Source organism: Dermacentor andersoni, chromosome 2 (assembly GCF_023375885.2).
Source record: "Dermacentor andersoni chromosome 2, qqDerAnde1_hic_scaffold, whole genome shotgun sequence".
In the NCBI taxonomy this organism is placed as follows: Eukaryota; Metazoa; Arthropoda; class Arachnida; order Ixodida; family Ixodidae; genus Dermacentor; species Dermacentor andersoni.
The window spans coordinates 234,879,574-234,897,275 of NC_092815.1; the positions used below are offsets into that span (position 1 = coordinate 234,879,574).

Sequence of the window (17,702 nt, forward strand, 5' to 3'; positions counted from 1 at the left end):
CAACTGACTGAGGAATGAAACGCAAAGGCATGGCAAGTCAGGGATGTTAAAGAGCTGCCGAAAGATTTGCACGGGTGAAGCACTAGAGAAGTTGATGTATCATGTGAGGCCAGAGTTCTACCAACTATTGCGGAACCAGGTGCACTACATTATCGCAAGAAGGGAAGGATATGGAGAAATATTTTCTGGAGCACTTTGGCGTTGTCGCGAACTTGTGCGGTGCGACGACCGTGCTGCAAGAGAAGCGAAACTGCAATCTACTATAAGAAATATTTTGCTGTAATAAGTATCGCGTAGACTTGCTGCAGTCGTTCTGTTATACGTAGCTCATGCGGCACATAAATGACATCAAAGTGGGTCTCAAAAAACAGCGTTAGAGAAAGTCCGCTGCAAAAAGAAAGCTCCAGGAGCTTGAAAATTAGGATGCATTTTCTTACTGGTATTTGATTCTTTTTTTTTTGTAATTCCGATAGTTATTGGGGCGTTCTCCTGATTAGCCTATCTTTATAAAATGGTTTGGCATCTTTCAATATATGTATAAACATCGTGCAGCGTATTCTTTGTGCAGACAGTCATTGTTCCCTACTTTCACCTTCCTCTTTAACAGATCTTGGTATGCTAGAATCTTCTTGAGCTGCTTCAATAAAGCCATGCAAGTACTAATGTTGCGCGACACTCTTCAGCGCTTTCATTAATATGGCAAATGTGTGTGCGTGTAGGGGGGCTCCTTTTTGCAACGCCACGAATAATCTTAATAAGCAAACAAAGGATGCTGTGCTAGAAACGAATGTTCTAGAAGAAGTCGAAATGCTTTCGCCTCCTTATAGTGTCGACATCGAAATTTTCATGACGGATGACCTCCAGCCAGTGATTAAACTCGTAACATAGCTCTGACACCTGTCCTATGCTTAAAACAGGTCGCATGAAACTGAGCCTATGTGCTCTGGTAAAGAAAGTGCATAATAGACGTTCAGAGTAAGAAACGTCTTGAAAACTATTAAACAGATTTTTTTTCTGAGCAAGTTGCCGTGATGCATTCAATGCAGTTGATTTGAGTTACCTCTTAAGCCGTGTTCAATTATCTAGGTAACTTAAAGGTACGTGTTCAATACCACCTTTGTGCATCGCTCTGTCCGTGCCCAACCTCAACTGATAATCAACCGCCGACCGACACGTGCTTCTCCTGCATTTATTCTTTCTAGGTAAAAGAAAAACTCGGCGGTATTTGTTTTTATTGTCTTGGAAATGTGCCATTTATGCTTAGATGATGATAGAACAAACTAAGTGCATTACAAACTTTAATAATCTTCTGCAACATGATCGTGAGGAATTCCGTAATGATACCTTGTTCGCAATGTTACAGATCTGAATGAAGCGCTAGACTTACATGCATCACGAAATAAAACCAAATATGAAAAAGATACTATAGGCATTTTCGATATAGCTTGCTAAATACTTATCGGCACATTATTACAAGGAGGGCTATGCAGGAAGTATAGCATGTTTTCTTGGACTAGCAAGTGTACCCCTTGTATGGAACAAAAAAGGAACATGTTTTTTACTAGCATGCGAAATTGTGGATCTGCTACTCGTGATAATCGTTTTATTATTAATAAATCACTGTTCCAACCAAAATTGCTTTGTTGGAGCTGTGTTTTGCACAGCAAGCAAACATGGCCTCTGTAGCAGTTTCCTGTCTATGAGAAATCGCATGAAGCTGTCTTATGTATGTGTGTTGCAGTACTGAATAATGAAATACTCAGCTCTACATTATAGCGTTGTCTAAAGCATGCCTTGCTGTGCGATAGGTCGCTAATAAGAACAGTGAATAAACCACATTTTCCTGCCTGCTTATGCTTTGCAAAAGGATAGACAGTTGGGCGAGTTGGTACGTTAACATGATTTTGGCTTTTAGCGCTCGTCCTGTCTGCTCCTTTCTGTGTCCGTGTTTCACTTCGCGCTAGAAGCCAAAATCATGTTACCGTGCCAACTCGCCCAACTGTCTATCCTTTTGCATTACATTTCTTGTACACAGGGCTCCTTTCAATGTGAACGCTTTAATCTTTCTAGTGAAGCCAATGTTGCTTCTTTGATTTAGCGCTCGTCCTGTCTGCTCCTTTCTGTGTCCGTGTTTCACTTCGCGCTAGAAGCCAAAATCATGTTGCTTATGCTTTGCCGTGTGCCATGGCGCGCGGGCTTGCGCATCTTGAATAGAAAAAGATAACACAGAAGCAAAAAGATAACGCAGATAACACAGACGCGTTCCACACATGCTACGAGTACAAGAAAACTAGAAGAATCTAAAAGAGGAAATCCGCCTGAAAAAATAAATGCAAGCGGTGCTGGTTTTCGTTGGCGGGGAAAGTCGCGGGCTCGTCAAGCGGACAGCGGACAAGCAGAATGGCGTTCTCCCTTCGCGCAACAAAACCATTCCCATGGCAGCGTGCTTGATTTCCTTTTCTTTCTTTTTTTTCTTCCAGAGTTTGGACTACCAGGCAGCGGGGCAGAAATTGGCGCTCGCGACGCAATTCCCGTCTACCTGGGGGGTATACCAGCTGACATAGCCAAGACTGCGTAACAACATTCAGTGTCGTGACGTAAGCCTGAGTTGCTTGAAAAGCAGCGCAGACGATTTTCAAACAAAATTTCTCACCTTGCCGTAGTCCAATAGCGTAGTGGTGCCGTGTTGAAGTGCACAAGGAAGAATAAGCCGAAAGACCAAGAAACAAGCGGCCTCGCTCGCTTCGGTGGTGTGTCTGGCGCATGGCGTATGTACCTGGCGCGTCTGGCGTGTCACTGGCTTGTCGCTAGGTGACGCAAGGAAAATCGCCAAGTTCATTTATACGCAAAAGTATTGTTTTGTTTTGTTTTAGCGGGAAGGAATAAAAAATAATACATTAAACCAGGTTTGTTAAAACAATAAAATAAAACCGGTTTTGTGTCTCTGCACGTCATTTCACATTATTTTATCCGATGCTCACGTCCGCTAACGGCTGGCATCAATACTAGCGCGACACAGTTCTTGTCCGCAGTTTTCGCCGAGTGGCCGCTCCCGTTGAATTTCTTTATGCCATCATGCGCAACAGGCGTGGAGCACCGTAAGACCGTCGTCGTCGGCAGGAAGAAAATCCTTGCGTGGAATTAGCAAACGCTTATTAAGGGTTTCTCACGCGAGAGGATAAAACGTCGCACGAAGCGACTGAAAGCCACAAGTGAGGTCATTTCGCCCAGGACTGAAGTTAGTGTGGGGCTTACAATAAGCATCGCCAGCCAGTCATAAGACGACGGTGGCTGTCCGCTATAGCTTCTTTTTTTTTTTTTTTTTGCTGTCTTGTCTTGCATGGTGCCTGTTTTTACGCGAAAGCGTTAAGGGTCCCGCGTCGCAGAAAATCCTGCGTCAGCATCCCGCGTCGGCGTTCGACGTCGTTTCGGCAAAAAGATTTTCGAACCAACCATACCCATGCCCTCCATGTGACGCAAACAAGTTGCTGAATTAACTGAATTTCTCAATCTAAAATACGGAGAAAATTGTAAAGTGCGACTTACGCACAACCTACAGGCATGACAGCGCCAAATTGTAATTCGAATATACGAGAAAACATAATTCTTTTAAGCGAGAACTCAAAGAAACCCCTTTTCCAGCGTTTCTACCATGCACAGACCAGCCAGGGCGTCCGCCATTTGCGTGCGTCGGCACGCGAATATCCTAAGAGGCCACGCAGCGGCGCGCCCGGTTCCATTCAACACTTCTAGATGGCGTTCGCCTCCGCCACATCGCGGCCCAAGCAAGAGGCTGCGTTTCTACCAGAAAGCCCGCCTCCGTGCATAGCGTCCACCGCCAGCGTTTCCCGGTAAACATTACGGTTACATACGCGGTTACATACATAGCTTAAGCGTCCTCCAAATTTTTTTTTTGCTTTACGCATGTAAAACAAAACCGTTGTGCCATCTTTATGAGGGATATGCCGAGTGATTTTTCTGCGTGTGTGTGTGTGTGCGTGTGCTAGCTTGTGCGCGTGTTTATACGTGCGTGCACGTGCTTGTTTGTGCGCGTGTGTGCACGTGTGTGCATGTGCGTGCATGCGGTGTGTGTACGTGTTTGCGCGCGTGTGTACATGTGTGCGTGCGCGTGTGCCCGGGTGTGCGTGTTTGTGTGTGTGCGCGCGTGTGTGTATGTATGTACGTGTTTGTGTGCGTGCGTGTGTACGTGTCCATGCGTATGCGTGCGCGTGCGTTCTTGGGTGTGCGTTTGTGTGTGCGCGCGTGAGTCTGCGTGTTCTTGTTCGCGAGTGTGTGCGTTTGTGTGCGCGTGCGTGTGTGTGTGCGTATACATACATGCGTGTACGCCTTTGTGTGTGAGTGTGTGTGCGTGTTTCTGTGCGTGTTGGTGTTCGTGTGTGTGTGTGTAGTCCACAGTATGACAAACACCGTGAGCACAGAGACTACGCGCTTCGCCTTAGTGCTGAATTGAGACTATGAGCAATATAATAGAAGGATTAGGCTAACAACCCGAAAGACGACAGCGAATTCAAAAGCATCAAGTTTCGATAATTAGAAACGTCAGGGCGTTTTGTGGTTGCTTCATCTCGCATGAAGAAATATAGCCTCCATATGCGTCCAGAAAAATAATCATCTGCAGCCCTATGAGCCAGAGAAAACTGAAGCCTGAAAACAAAAACAAATAATCAGTCCCATTCCACATTGTAAATGTGGATAACCAGCGAAGCTGTGAATGTGGGCCCCTTAATGCAAACTGTCTATTGCCGTGCGTCAAACGCCGTATGCACATAAATGGAAGGCGAGGCGCGACTAGTCGCTCTTCCACGATGTTGAGCCTCGGAAGATGATGAGGCACCGGGTGGTATACATACCCATGTATTCTTGCAAAACGCGGCACGACACCTCTTGCTAACGAATCCCGCCACGTAGAACAGACGCACCTCACCGCACTCCTAAGGCACACACTGCTTCACCGTAGCCAAGGGGATCGTGCGTTGGTAGACGTCCCGCAGTGCAGTTATGGTTGTAAGGTCCCTCGAAAACCACAAGCGGTCACACAGAACACGTACAGGCCGCACAAAATTGGTTCCCCACAAACTCCCTCTGGAACCTGGCTCCTGCTCAAGTGAAAAGTTCCAAGCTTCCGGGAGCGGGACCACGTCGACGGTTCGCATTTCTTTCCGCCTCGCAATCCTGGCGGGCAGCACACGTGCGGGACCACAACCACGGGAGCGCGGAAGGAACGGCAAGGAGATACGCACGTGTTTGGAACGCCGACAAAGAGTGGGTGGTGCGAACGTAGACATGGCCGACGTGGGTCAAAGTGTAGTATCTGTTCTTACCAGCCTAATATCTGATACGGATTGTGTTTGAACCTTAGATATTAAACTTATTTTTGCAAGTTGACGGAGTGCTTAAAGCCGGCTTAACCTCAGCCGCGGGTCACACCAGCATTGTACTATCTTCGCGATCGGCCCACGTATGGAGAGGAATTATCGATCTACACGGCTCGATAGACGCACGCCATTTCTTCCAGAACCTATCCATACAAAGCATCGTTGTTAAACGATAGAAGTACTCAAAACACATCACTGATAATCTTTACGTTTCTCAGGGACAGACGCTACACTACAATTCGCTACCACCCAACACCAAATTCAGTTTCACTATGAGTTTGAAAAGTCAGGTTATTGCGCGCATAAAGTAACACAGCCGATCAGACATTAAGCAGAAGTTCGCAACACACCATTAATGAACTTGAAAAAGGGGGTTCCAGCGAAACACAAAAGACCCGCACACAAGGAAAAAGCGTTAGACACGGACGGACGCTGGTGGAGACCAGCGTCCGTCCGTGTCTTGTGTGCGCGTCCTTTGTGTTTCGCTGGTACCCCGTTTTCAAGTTCATCACGCACCAAATGTCCCAAGAGCTTGCGCTAATGCACAGCATTAATGTTGCTGCCTTTCACAGTAGCGCCCGCCCAATACCATTCTGCTCTAAAACTCCTCAGTGCACTTTGAGATGACAAATCAGAGCACGCCACAAGGATATAAGCACGCGCCATCCATGGCAATCAGTGGTGGCTTCTGGCCAATCGGCCGCGACAACGCGTTGCAACGCTTACCCGCATCAGCTCGAGCGGTGCAGATTGACATAATTACATTCGCAAGACCGCTACCCTCCTATCGTAGAAATTTCTTCTTACGTCGACAGCTGCGACGGCAGTTTAGGTTTTGTGAATCAACTTACGCTTGCAATTGGCGCAAGTACTGAAGTTGGCAGCTGCGCTACCATTACATACACACCATTTTTCGACTACAGCGCTCGTCTTTGCAGCGGTGGGCTTCGCAAGGTTGCTGATCTTACGAACAGTTTTACCTTTGTGAATACTCTCTTCCCGAAACATATTTCTTACGCCAAAATTGGTTCGTAAGTTCGCTTAGTGAATTCAACCCCAGGTTTCTTTCATATTTCTTCGCATTCGGTGTATTTGCGTCTCAGTTTTTGTTGATTGTACCCACTATTGCATGGGCCCGGAGAGAACTTGCGCTATCTGTAAATAATAAACAATGCGTAGAAATAATAAATTGTACTTCACATCCCCCTGAGCACATCCCCCTGAATTTCAATGGAGATAAACCGCCGGGCATGCGACATAACCCAACCGAGCACACACGAGCGCGATAGGGTCCGTAATGGACTTTGCGTGCCCCAACGCTTGGGTGCGTCTTGCGTCCCCTAATCCGAATCTCTCCAATTTCTTCCACTTGCTGCGTTATGCGTTACGGCGGCTGTGGTCAGCGGTGCGCAATTTTCAAGCCTACAGACTCAACGCACTCGTTCTTTACGGTGTCGAGGACGAAGCTCATGTTGACCCTTCCGATATTGAGGAAAACCAACATGCAGGCGATTGTGAACAGCGTGGAGAGAATAAGGATGAAGGCGCCCCTCCACAGCAGCTGCTCCTCGGATGGCGTCCACGGGCCGCCTAGCAGGTCTCGCTTGGAAAAACTGCACCACTCCAACTCCTCGTCGTCGTCATCGTCGTCCTCCATCGGATCGTCCTCCTGTGGACGACGACATAATGACCAGTCACTTGGGCAGTGCGCCAACCGGAATTTATGCCAGGCCACGCAGCACGGCCCTTGTTGAAATAACGTGCTGCTGGGCTTGTCAACCCCCTTCTCGTGCTGCTAGGCTTTCGCGTTTAAACAAGCGTGTACTTTGCACGGCAACGAAAGCAGGACATACACAGAACAGGCAAGGTCGATTCACACGGTGGCGAAGGCGAGGATGAAATGCGTTTCAAAACTAATGAGCAGCGACATCAATTTTGGTCGTGTAATTGAAACGCGACTACATATCACGGGGCCAAGCCCCAGTTGATAGAAAATTTCACGCAATACGTCACGAATGGAAACATTTGAAAAATTAGAGACAATTTCGCTAGAATAGGAAAACATGAAGTCACATGCTGTTTCCTTCCATTCACGAATAATTATGAGCGCGAAACAGTGCAGGCTTTACTGAAGTTTGTTCGTGGCGACGCGTGCGGGAATGTGCCGAGATTGAATTACCGCATTTAACCAAGGTCGCTGTAATGTCGTCAGCGGTCTCTTATGCGTAGCCATAAAAAGTAATGGAAATATATACAGTAGTAAACCTACAAGGCTTTATCAGTAAATTTACTTTGAACTGCCTTTTCACTAAATATTATGTTTTAGCTATCTGTTCAGTACCCGAGAGAATCTACAGGTGCCACGCATGTTGTATTAGTGAAAATTAAAGTGTGGTATTCGTAAATTATTTCGATGCAACGTTTATTTTATTCTAACACCGAAATAGCACATGTGTGCTGGTATTTAAGATACATGCAGGTGGTACTCTGTTCAAAACTCAGGTGAAACCATTGATCTGAATTCCTGCTAAATTGCGAAGGCTCACCAGTGCAATGCGTTCCGTTCTAGAGCGAGGGCCAAAAACACAGATGGGTGTATTTAGGTTAGATTGTGACGCAATGTTGTGGCGAATATTGTCATTTACTTACGCTTCATTTTGTGCTTTTGTGCGCTCTGTATACGCGATGTGATGTGAGCTGGCGCAGTAGATTGCTTGGAGCAACAAGCCTCAAACTGTAAACGAGGATTTTCTTTTTTCTACCCAAAAGTCGGCCCCGCTAAGTGTATATTGCACTGTCGTGCCTCCACAAGCCGCCGTTGGAAGACGTATAAGCTTCTATTGCAGCTTCGCTACTAAGTGTACATTACTTTGGAACAGGCGCTTCATTTACTTCCTACTTTGATTGCTGTGATGCGTGTCACAGTGTGTTATACCGGTGTCACATGTGCACTTCTGATCGCCGTGGGGACGGATCCGGATTAAGAGGAAGCTTTAGCTCGGGCCCAACTCCGACGCGGCCTATTCAAATACATGTAAAACGCAAAAACGTTTTTATGAGATAACCTCTGTACCGATTTTGATGAAATTTGTGGCATTTGAAAGAGAAAGTTAAATTCTAGTGACTGTTGGAAGCGGAATTTCGATTTAGGGCTTGAATTTTCTTAAAACGATTTTCAAATATTTCACCATTTGAAAAAAATAGAAGCACGAAGTTTACAAATTCATAGCTCTGCATCAAGAACTGATATCGCGGTTCTGTAAACGGCATCCATTAGATCATTCAAAGCGGACAAATTAAATATGTCATTTTACATCTTACATGAATTTGTTACGTAGGTTACAACGGTTTTGCAAAAGTTGTATTTCCCTGTGATTAAATTTTTTTATATTCATGTGTAACATATCAATTTTGTCCGCTTTAGATGTACTACTAGATTCAATTCACAGAATTTTATTATCATTTTTAGTGGTTGAGTTACAGAGTTGTAAACTTGATAGTTTCGTTCTTTGAAAATTTTCGATTTTTGCCAATTTTAATAAAAAATTGACGACCTAACTTAAAAATTCGAAACAAACAGTCACTAGATTTTAAGTTTGTCTTTTAAATGCAACAAACCTCGTCAAATTTGGTGCAGTGGTTGCCGAGAAAAACGAATTCTGCTTTTACATGTATTTAGATAGGAGCACCCGAGCTAAAGCTTCCTCTTAAGCTCGGTCCCTGTCCGTGTGCTGCTGCACAGGCTACGCGCTCTCTGTCGGCAAGCCTGTGGCATGCGGCGTGTTTCGCGTCCAAGCCTTGGGATGTCGACACCATCGAAACGACGACAGTGCACCACCAGCAGCGGTTAACGAAGCGGCAGCGAAGCGTTTACATCGTAAATTTTATTTATAACGCTTCAAAGCGATGCGTACTGGAAAATGTTGCTCTTTTAATGCTTAAAATATTCGGAAGGAACTTCGGCTTGAACGCTGAAAAGTTTTGTTTCGTGACACACTTGCATGAGCAACCGCGGAAGAAACAGGAGGCAGTCTAGATGAACTAGCGCGACAGAATTCTCGGCTGTGAAAGTTACGTGGTTATGCTCAAATAGAGCTGAAAGTTCCTGAATATTGTCAACGAAGTGGTGCGACACCTTAGGCTACAAAATTGCAAGAACTTCAGCACCGTACCAGCGTACGACAACTCTGTGCGGTTGGATGTATCTCTTCATTGAGCGGCGGACAGCTTGTATTCACCGACATTTGTACTGGGACTGTACGTAGCATCTTTTACCATATAAATTCTTATGCATGTTATGCATTGGTATATCTTCTGAAACGCCATTCTCATAACTTTTGTATTTCATGTAAATATCGATGCTGTTAAAATAAATCCGTTTATTTGCAGCAAGTTTGTGTGATTAGTGTTTGATTTCGCTTGGCCTTTGCGGCAGCGACAGCCTTCAAAGGTAAATGCACGAGCTGCTTTTGCATGTCAAATAAGAAAAATGTATACATGTTATGTAAACGATATAAAATTTAGGAGATACCTGACCAACGCAAGCGGGCAGGCGCAGCAGCTGAAGCACAGGACGCTGGGGTCGATCGTCTGGTGCGCCAAACGCTTCACAAGCGTCACTTTCCTTTCGGTACACATTTAACTTTCTAAGCAACTTTAAATTATTCAGACGTCACGTATCACTTTTAACTTTCGATTATAAGTGAATAATAATCGAAACATCATATAGTATTAGTAAGCAAGGATTTTTCTGTTATCAGTGCAACTATCGTTAGAATCCAAGCATAGCCTCCTATATTTTTTATAGGAGGCTATGATCCAGGAGCCGCTAGCATCGCCTTCGAAAACCGGCCCAATTGTGTCTATGGAAACGTGACGGGTTTGCTGTTGGATCGTGATTAGGATCCGTTAATCGCAATCATGGCTGTGCTGCACTACTCGCCGTACACGGCAAAGTAGACGGCGAAGCGGACAGCAGCCAACTTTTTCTTGTCTCCGCGAGGTGGAGTCGCGTCGCAGAAGCGTCTTTTTGGAACGAAATAATTTATATTGCCACCCGCTTAGCCGGCCATTTAGTTTGGATCCACATAAATGGGCGGCTAAAGTGCGAAGTATGTGTACCTAAACATCGTGGACGCGGTATGGAGGAAGGTGTCAAGAAAGTTGCCAACCAAGTACAGGGTAATTGAAGGTGTTGTTAGACAACCGAGAGTAATCAGAAAGAAAGTCACAAAAACAGAGACAGCGAATTGGATGCAAAAGATGGAAACGAAAAAGACCGGTGAAAATTGCGTGCAAGAAAAGATGGCGGCCCGGGCGAGAGGACCCCGTGTATCGTGAGCTTAATTTATGGAGCAGCACCTGCGCTTGGCAAGATGCGCCACAAGCCTCTCGCAAAGCATGAGTGCTGCTCAGTGCGCCTTGCTATGAGCTAGCTGCTGTAGGGAGCGCGCTAGAGCCGCCTGCGAAAACAGCTCGGCGCTTGCGCTTCTATTGGATGTGGCTGTGCTACGATTGCCGAACAACTGCGTCGTAAGTGAGGGCGAGTAAGACACTTCTGAACGTCAGCTCACAGTGTTCACGCATTTAAAGAAAAAATGGGAGGCGGCAAGCTGGACGGACTGGAGCACCGTGTCCTCCAAGTTCTAGGAAGACCGGTCCAGCCTCCGTCTCGGTAGCCTTCTTTCAAGATGACGCCGAGGTGCGTAGCGTTCCTTTATTGCTATGAGTACCGGTTTAGGGCAGCTACACTGTTCAGTGCTGGTGAATGTTTTACGGCTGTGTGCTTCTGCCTGTTTTCTTTTTTCAATTAAGCGCAGATGCCAGTAAACTATATCCGTACTTTGCACAAATGAAAATCCGGCCCCACTAGCACTAGTACCATTGGTTTCATAGCAAACCGATGACGTTAAGAAACACCTCGTAATTCGTTCTATGGATCGTTACTCCGTGAAGTATGTGTAGTCACTAGTATGTCACATGATGCATTAAGCATGTTTTGTAAAGATTGAATGAATATAAGTGAAATGGATTGAAGAAGTACGTTTACGTAGGTCAATTAATCATGGGGAACCCTGGTCATGAGAAGGAAATTAATAGAATAAAAATGGGTTCGGTCGCATACGGCAGACAGTGTCAGCTCCTGATTGGAAGATTACCATTATCATTGACAAGGAAGGTGTACAATCAGTGCATTTTGCGGTGCTGACATATGGGACAGAGACTTGGGGATTGACAAATAAGCTTGAGAGCAAGTTAAAGGGCCCCTGAAACGGTTCGGACAAATTTTGTAGGCGCATAGGGTACAGCTTAAGTAGAACATTCGCACCACAATTTAAGTGAAGCGTTACGTATTAATAGAGTTACAAGCGATTAGAAGTTACCCTCCTCCCTAGCCATGCCTTTCCTCCTCAACTCGCTCGCCGAGCGAGCAGCGCTAAGCTCCGCCTTCACTGGTCCTGCGTCACGATGCAACGCCACATCGTCCACTTCCGGTTGTTGGCGCACGCCTCCTCCCGCGCGAGACCTCTCCGCTGGCCGCTTGGCCGTCGACCGAGAGCCATCGAAGCAGCGTGCGTTGCGAGCATTCTGTCGTAGCGCCGAAGGTGGCCGGTATTCCGGTAACCACAGGCAAGCTGGTCATTTCGGCAAATGACTGGAGGCATAAACTCAAGCTGATGAAGGAACTTCAGAGTAGACGTACGTGAGCAGCCTGATCGGTCTGCACGGTCCAGACACTTGTTGGTGCAGCGCTTAACCAGTCAAACGAAGCGCTAATATTGCTCTAACCAAGTGTAAAACATTTTAAACATTTATAAGAACAACGTGTTGATGATTACACTCCTGCGAAAAATACACACCAGCAGCAAAGAAGAATGCACTTCGTTGCTGCTACTGTGTATGGTTGAGCTCTGTGCCACCAGGTGGCTGCACCGTGCAGACCATTCACATTTACCTTTCTGCTCATCTCATGGCTCATCCCGGCAGAGTCAAGCGGCCAGACCCTGTCCCCTTGCGCTTGTGTTTGCCCTAATACCGGACTTGCGAAACGCTATTGCGTTAGTAATCTTCCGCTGTAAAGTGACGGCCACAAACGCGCAAACCCTGGCGCCTATCGGATAGCCGCAGTCCGATGCGCAGCAGCCAGTTCGCTCGTATGCTGCCTTGCAGAGGGACACGATTTCGCAACTTCACCCCCCGTATTCTTAAACACACCTTCACTTGAAGCTTCTCCTCGACTCAGCCAAGTCGAGGCGACGGGGCTTCCTTCACTCAAGGCGCCGTTGCGTTTCATGAACACTACTTCACCTTTACTCCGCCAAGGAACGCCTTGAAAATGCGCCCTCGACTCAAGTGAAGCGTATCGACCGAGAAAAGCGTCTGATATCGAGACTATTCTTCAATGTGCTTATTAAAAGTCCCATTATTTAAGACAAATATGTGTTACAGTTCATTCGTCTTCCTAATCAAACAACTACACGGCGCAATGCACAACTTTAGCTCGGCAACGCTGCCACTGTGAGCGTTCGACTGATAGAGCAAGCGGGAGCTGTGTTTGAGGTCTGGCAACAATCGCATCCCAACAGCTGAGAGCATGGCGCATGGCTGAGAACCAAGATAACTTGCGCCGGCATTTGTCCGCTGCTCTTTCTTTCCTAGTGTTTCATTCGTGACTGACGTTGCGGTTGTTAATCGCGGTTACGATGGGTGATTTCGTCCTTGTGCGTATGGTGACCGAGCCTGAATGACTTCTGAGGCCACAGATGGAACGGCCGATGGGCAGCTTTGTTTACCTTCAAGACCGAGTGGTGCTGTGAGTTTGCTGAAGGCAACAACAAGACAAGAAATATGGGTGAGTGAGCCATTTTTTCATGGAAGCACAGTATGTCAGTGCGGTTTTCTTGAGGTTGCCGCTGCGCTGTCGATAAGCCGTTTCCTATGTGCACAAGCATGATTGACTCCAGTTGCTCATGCTGCGGGCTTTAATTAGTACCTGAAACAAATTCGAGGCAGCATAAGCTTGTGCAAAACATATATATATTTTTTTTTGCTAATGGGAAGTTGTGGCAGATTCGGCATGACGATCTGTTGCTGGTTTCGCTTTTTTAAACGAAAATGTAGAAGGTACGGATCGGTGCCTCCATCCAATGATCATTCCAGTATCGCGTATGAAATCTTTCGGTAGAGGAGAAGCAGTTATAGTATACATGTGGCAGAATGCGTATATGGTTGAGTGCGTAGCTCCGGCAGGTTGAAAAAAAAAGCGCCTTTTGAGTCTTATACTTTGTTTTAGAAGCCGTGGTGGTCAGTCGGCTTGCTCAACTTGTAGCACATATGGTCAACAAACCAGCACTGGTGCCTGCATTTCCTGTGCTTCCTCACGTCACATATACGCTAGGCAATGTTTTAATCTTCCGAAAATTTTCTTGTCAATACTTCATCACCGCCATTTGTTTTTTCGTCTTAACTTTTTCAGTGTGCTATGTGGTAGCAGCTGATGCACGTTCCATAAACTGTGCTTTCAAGTTCACGCAATGTCGAAATATCTTTAGTTGTGCTACGTCTTTTCATTTCCGTTGCTTAGGTATACTGAATTTACTTAGCGCGCGAGCGCCCTGTCTACGTAAATGTTTTGGCATTCTGGTGCAGGATGTGGGCTTTGGAAGGACCAGCTGATGAAAAAAATCAACGCCTGTGCTGCACAGTAAGGCTTCTGGCAGACCTGAAAGCATCGATAGATATGGTGCCTGCCTGTTGGAATTGCACCAGCTCGCTTCCCTGAAAGAAGCTAGGTGCTCAAGAAGTACTTGACTAACCTACCCGGTAATTAGTCTGTGCTTATTTTCATAAACATTGTAAAAATATTCATGTTACGTGTCCCCACATTCACAAAATGGCGACATGGACACCATGTTATTTAGAACCATAAACATGAAACAGCCATGTCATAATGAAATCAAATTAATTTTTTATTCCCCTTCAGCTGTCATATAATTTTTCTTTTAAATAGCATGGATATGATGGAGAAGTCATCAGTTGCCCGCGGTGCGTCGCAGCTGCGACAGTATCTTTTTGCTGCCCACAATTTGTGAAGCAACACTTCCGTAGCATTTGTAGCCAGCACTACAGTATTTAGTGGCATGCTGAATCTACTTTAGCATGAGCAAGTGTAGATTAAAATATGCTATAGTTTTGATGGTTGATCTCAGCTTTTCTGAAATAACGGTAGTAATGCGCTCTATACTGTATTTTTCAGCATTGTCATTGTGACAGTCTGCATCCCCATTTGGCCTATTTTTGGATCCCACAAGACACGCTGCTACCCTGGGTTTTGTACCTCGGTCAATTGCTGAAGTTCTGCAAGCCCCATTGAAGCCAACCTGTCATCCGCATCCAATGGAAGAAACTCATGCATTGTTCTGGCCGTCATAATTTATCTTAAGCTTAAGCTAGAAGCATGGTAGAAACAGCATCTATTCTACAAGAATTTACCACTGCATGCCGTCGGGTGGCTACACCCGACAGGCTACTGTCTTGAACAGATATGGTGTTTTATTCTAGAATATATTTGTCAGCAGTACTACACCTTCTGATTATATCCTTGGAAACAAACAAGCGAAGACACCAAAGACAACATAGGAGAAATTACTTGTACTTACTAATTGAATTAAAGAAATGACAAATTAATGGCAATGAAAGTGGTTGAGAAAACTTGCCATAGGCGTGCGATGCTCTAACCAATGGAGCTACCGCGGCACCGTTTTCCCATCCACTTTCTTGTGTATTTATATTTTACTACTAGAACTAACTACTACTACTACTACTATTAGAGCTACATCATTTCCCACCTGCGGCAAGTTGTTTTTTTCATCCACTGTCATTGCCTATAATTTATCATGTCTTTAATTCAATTAGTAAGTACAAGTAATTTCCCTTATGTTGTCTTTGGTGACTTTGCTTGTTGGCTTCTCATGATATGATTATTAAATATCGCGCCCCTCGGTCAGCCCCCTTTCTTCTCCTTCATTACTGCTTCTGTTTGGAGGATAAGAGTTCATTCACGCTGTATTGCATACTATCAAAGTACAAAAAGGCGAGAATAATGTTAATTTATTGTTTTAGAAAAAAATTCGCACGAATTGACCAGAAATTTTTAAGGGGTACATACTGACTTAATAAATATGACTGAAGAAAGGACATCTGGATGAAAAATACAATGACTTCAGCTACAACGTGTCTATAAAGGCAAATCCATGCAGTCAAACTGCTTTTAGTGGTGATGTTTGAGCTGGTAGGATGTCAGAAAAGTGATAGATGTCTTCAGCAGAATATTTCGGCGGCTATTATAGTGCAGCAGGACATTAACTGGAGCTCTCCTCCACTTGCACACCAATGCAAGCGCAGCACACAGCACAGTTGGAAAGGCAGTTGTTCTTCGTGCGTGTGTTGGCAACCTGGTTCCTGCATAAGAGAAGGGGTTGGTAATAAACATACAACGATGTTAAAAAAAGACCATGAAAACTAGCCTAGGTACTGTATTCGTTTTCTGTAGTTTACATTTCGTAATAATACATTCGTTTAAGAAGTTTGTGTTCTAGAGCGCGATTTTTTTACATTAATTAGCTCATACTGTTTTTATTTATTTTTATTAGCAAAGAAACATTTTTCAGCTAGTCTACCGCTTGCTCAGCAAGCCCGACAACAGCGATCTAACACTTACATAATGAACCCTATACAGAGCTGGGATGTTCGCAATAAAGGTGTGCGAGATATATCTGCTACAACTTGCTAGCACTGTCTGTATAGGAGCTGTCACTACACTGCTACACCTTTATTGATCGGAATAAAAAATAATGTGATGCACAAGAACTCTACTCTGTTGTATTGTTATTCTGTTCTTTTATTCGAACAAAACATTACATTAACCTGTGTATACGTGCAGGTATAATTCTGAATGCCATTGCATGGTTGGTGACTTCCTCGTTGAGCTCGGACCTTCATAGGGATGACAAGCTAATTAAAGTGAATGGTTTGAAGCAAGGATTACGTAATAATTGCTTATGACTTTAAATTGAACCAACTGCACACGGTCCGCGCGAAATTACAGTACATTTCTTATTTTCCTTAGCGCAACTAGCCGCATCAAATTAAAGAAAATTGTAAAAATAAAAGTGAATGCACCTGCTCGTTTACAGAGATGCTCGCTTTGCTGCGGTGTGCTTCGCCGTCCTTGGATTAGCGTAGACAGTGATGATCTGCCCGAGTACAAACAGCGCCGACGGGGCGACGGCCGGCGCTCGCGCAAGCGACACACGCACAACAGGCAATACACGCACTGATGACAGGAATCTTCGTAGCGGTTTTCCCTTTACAAGTTCGAAGTCCACCGCAGTTATGTATTGCACCGTGCTTGAACTGACGCGGCTTTCTACGATGAGCCGCGAGAAACACGTGAATGCACTGACGCCGATAGTAGTTTCGGAGCACTGGCGCGAAGAATACCCGTATGCAGGCCATCAACTGGCTCATGCACGGATTAAGACGACAGTCACTGCACTAGCACGCAGTCTTCTTGACAGGACGGCCGATCTGTCTCGGCGCCGCAGTGGAATAATTCCGGTGCCGAAGCGCTCCAGAAGACTGCACCGGTCCCTAAAATGAAGCCCTTGAAAATGCGCAGCACGGTTAACCCAAGAAAAGCTACGGAGGCAACTGGCGTCCATCGGAAAATGCTGACGAGGCGAGCGGCAGATCGCAAGGCAGCCATGTTAACGCACTAACTTCACTCGAGGAGCGATTCAAGGTAGCTGCGAGGCTACCTTGAGATTCTCGAGTAAAGCGCTCGAGCTTTCCTTCACTCAAGGCGCGTTTCAAGTGGAGGGCGATTTGTGAAATGAAAAACCGCCCTCAAGGAGCATTTCGAGTGGAGGGTCAAGTCGAGGTGCGTTTGTGAATACGGGGGTATATCTTTCCAGTCGCTACGTCTGCAGCCCACAACGCAACAAGGGTGATTCATCGTGCTCACGAAAAGACTGATCGACACTGACGGCGGAGCTCTCGTCAAAGACTGCGCACGTTGTAACACAAGCAGACGACACTTGCTGTGTGCCGGAAGTGCTCAAGTGTACTAAAAAACTATTCTTGTGTATTCTCTTTAAGTTATTTTCTTTTTACAAAAACAAAGTAACTAACATTCCAACTATTACGAGCATCATTTGTTCACCATAAAGTTGGAAAAATTATCGACCACGCGCCCTGGTCAGCCAATCAGATAGCTCGCCCATGTGACGTCATATGGGTTATTTG

At 45.5% G+C, this 17,702-nt stretch overlaps 1 protein-coding gene, 2 long non-coding RNA genes and 1 pseudogene across 3 annotated transcripts in view; 2 read left to right on the forward strand and 2 right to left on the reverse strand.

Annotated features, from left to right (window-relative positions):
• Positions 1 to 7,110, reverse strand: part of LOC129387043 (uncharacterized) — a 32,689-nt gene extending 25,579 nt beyond the window's left edge. Inside the window, exon 1 of the mRNA XM_055075722.1 lies at positions 6,836 to 7,110. Within this exon, the coding sequence (XP_054931697.1) occupies positions 6,836 to 7,053 (218 nt within the window). The 5' untranslated portion in view covers positions 7,054 to 7,110. The remainder of the gene's footprint in view (positions 1 to 6,835) is intronic.
• On the forward strand, positions 5,305 to 5,484 carry LOC126540017 (U2 spliceosomal RNA; annotated as a pseudogene).
• Positions 7,111 to 12,389: 5,279 nt separating the features above from the next.
• Positions 12,390 to 16,270, forward strand: LOC129387108 (uncharacterized). The gene is made up of 3 exons (XR_008614411.2): positions 12,390 to 13,248; positions 14,046 to 14,219; positions 14,653 to 16,270. It is a non-coding gene; the product is annotated as an uncharacterized lncRNA (long non-coding RNA).
• Positions 14,342 to 17,359, reverse strand: LOC140216232 (uncharacterized). Its single transcript, XR_011892932.1, has 2 exons — positions 16,578 to 17,359; positions 14,342 to 15,857 (listed from the first exon to the last, which is right to left on the reverse strand). It is a non-coding gene; the product is annotated as an uncharacterized lncRNA (long non-coding RNA).
• Between the last annotated feature and the right edge of the window lie 343 nt (positions 17,360 to 17,702).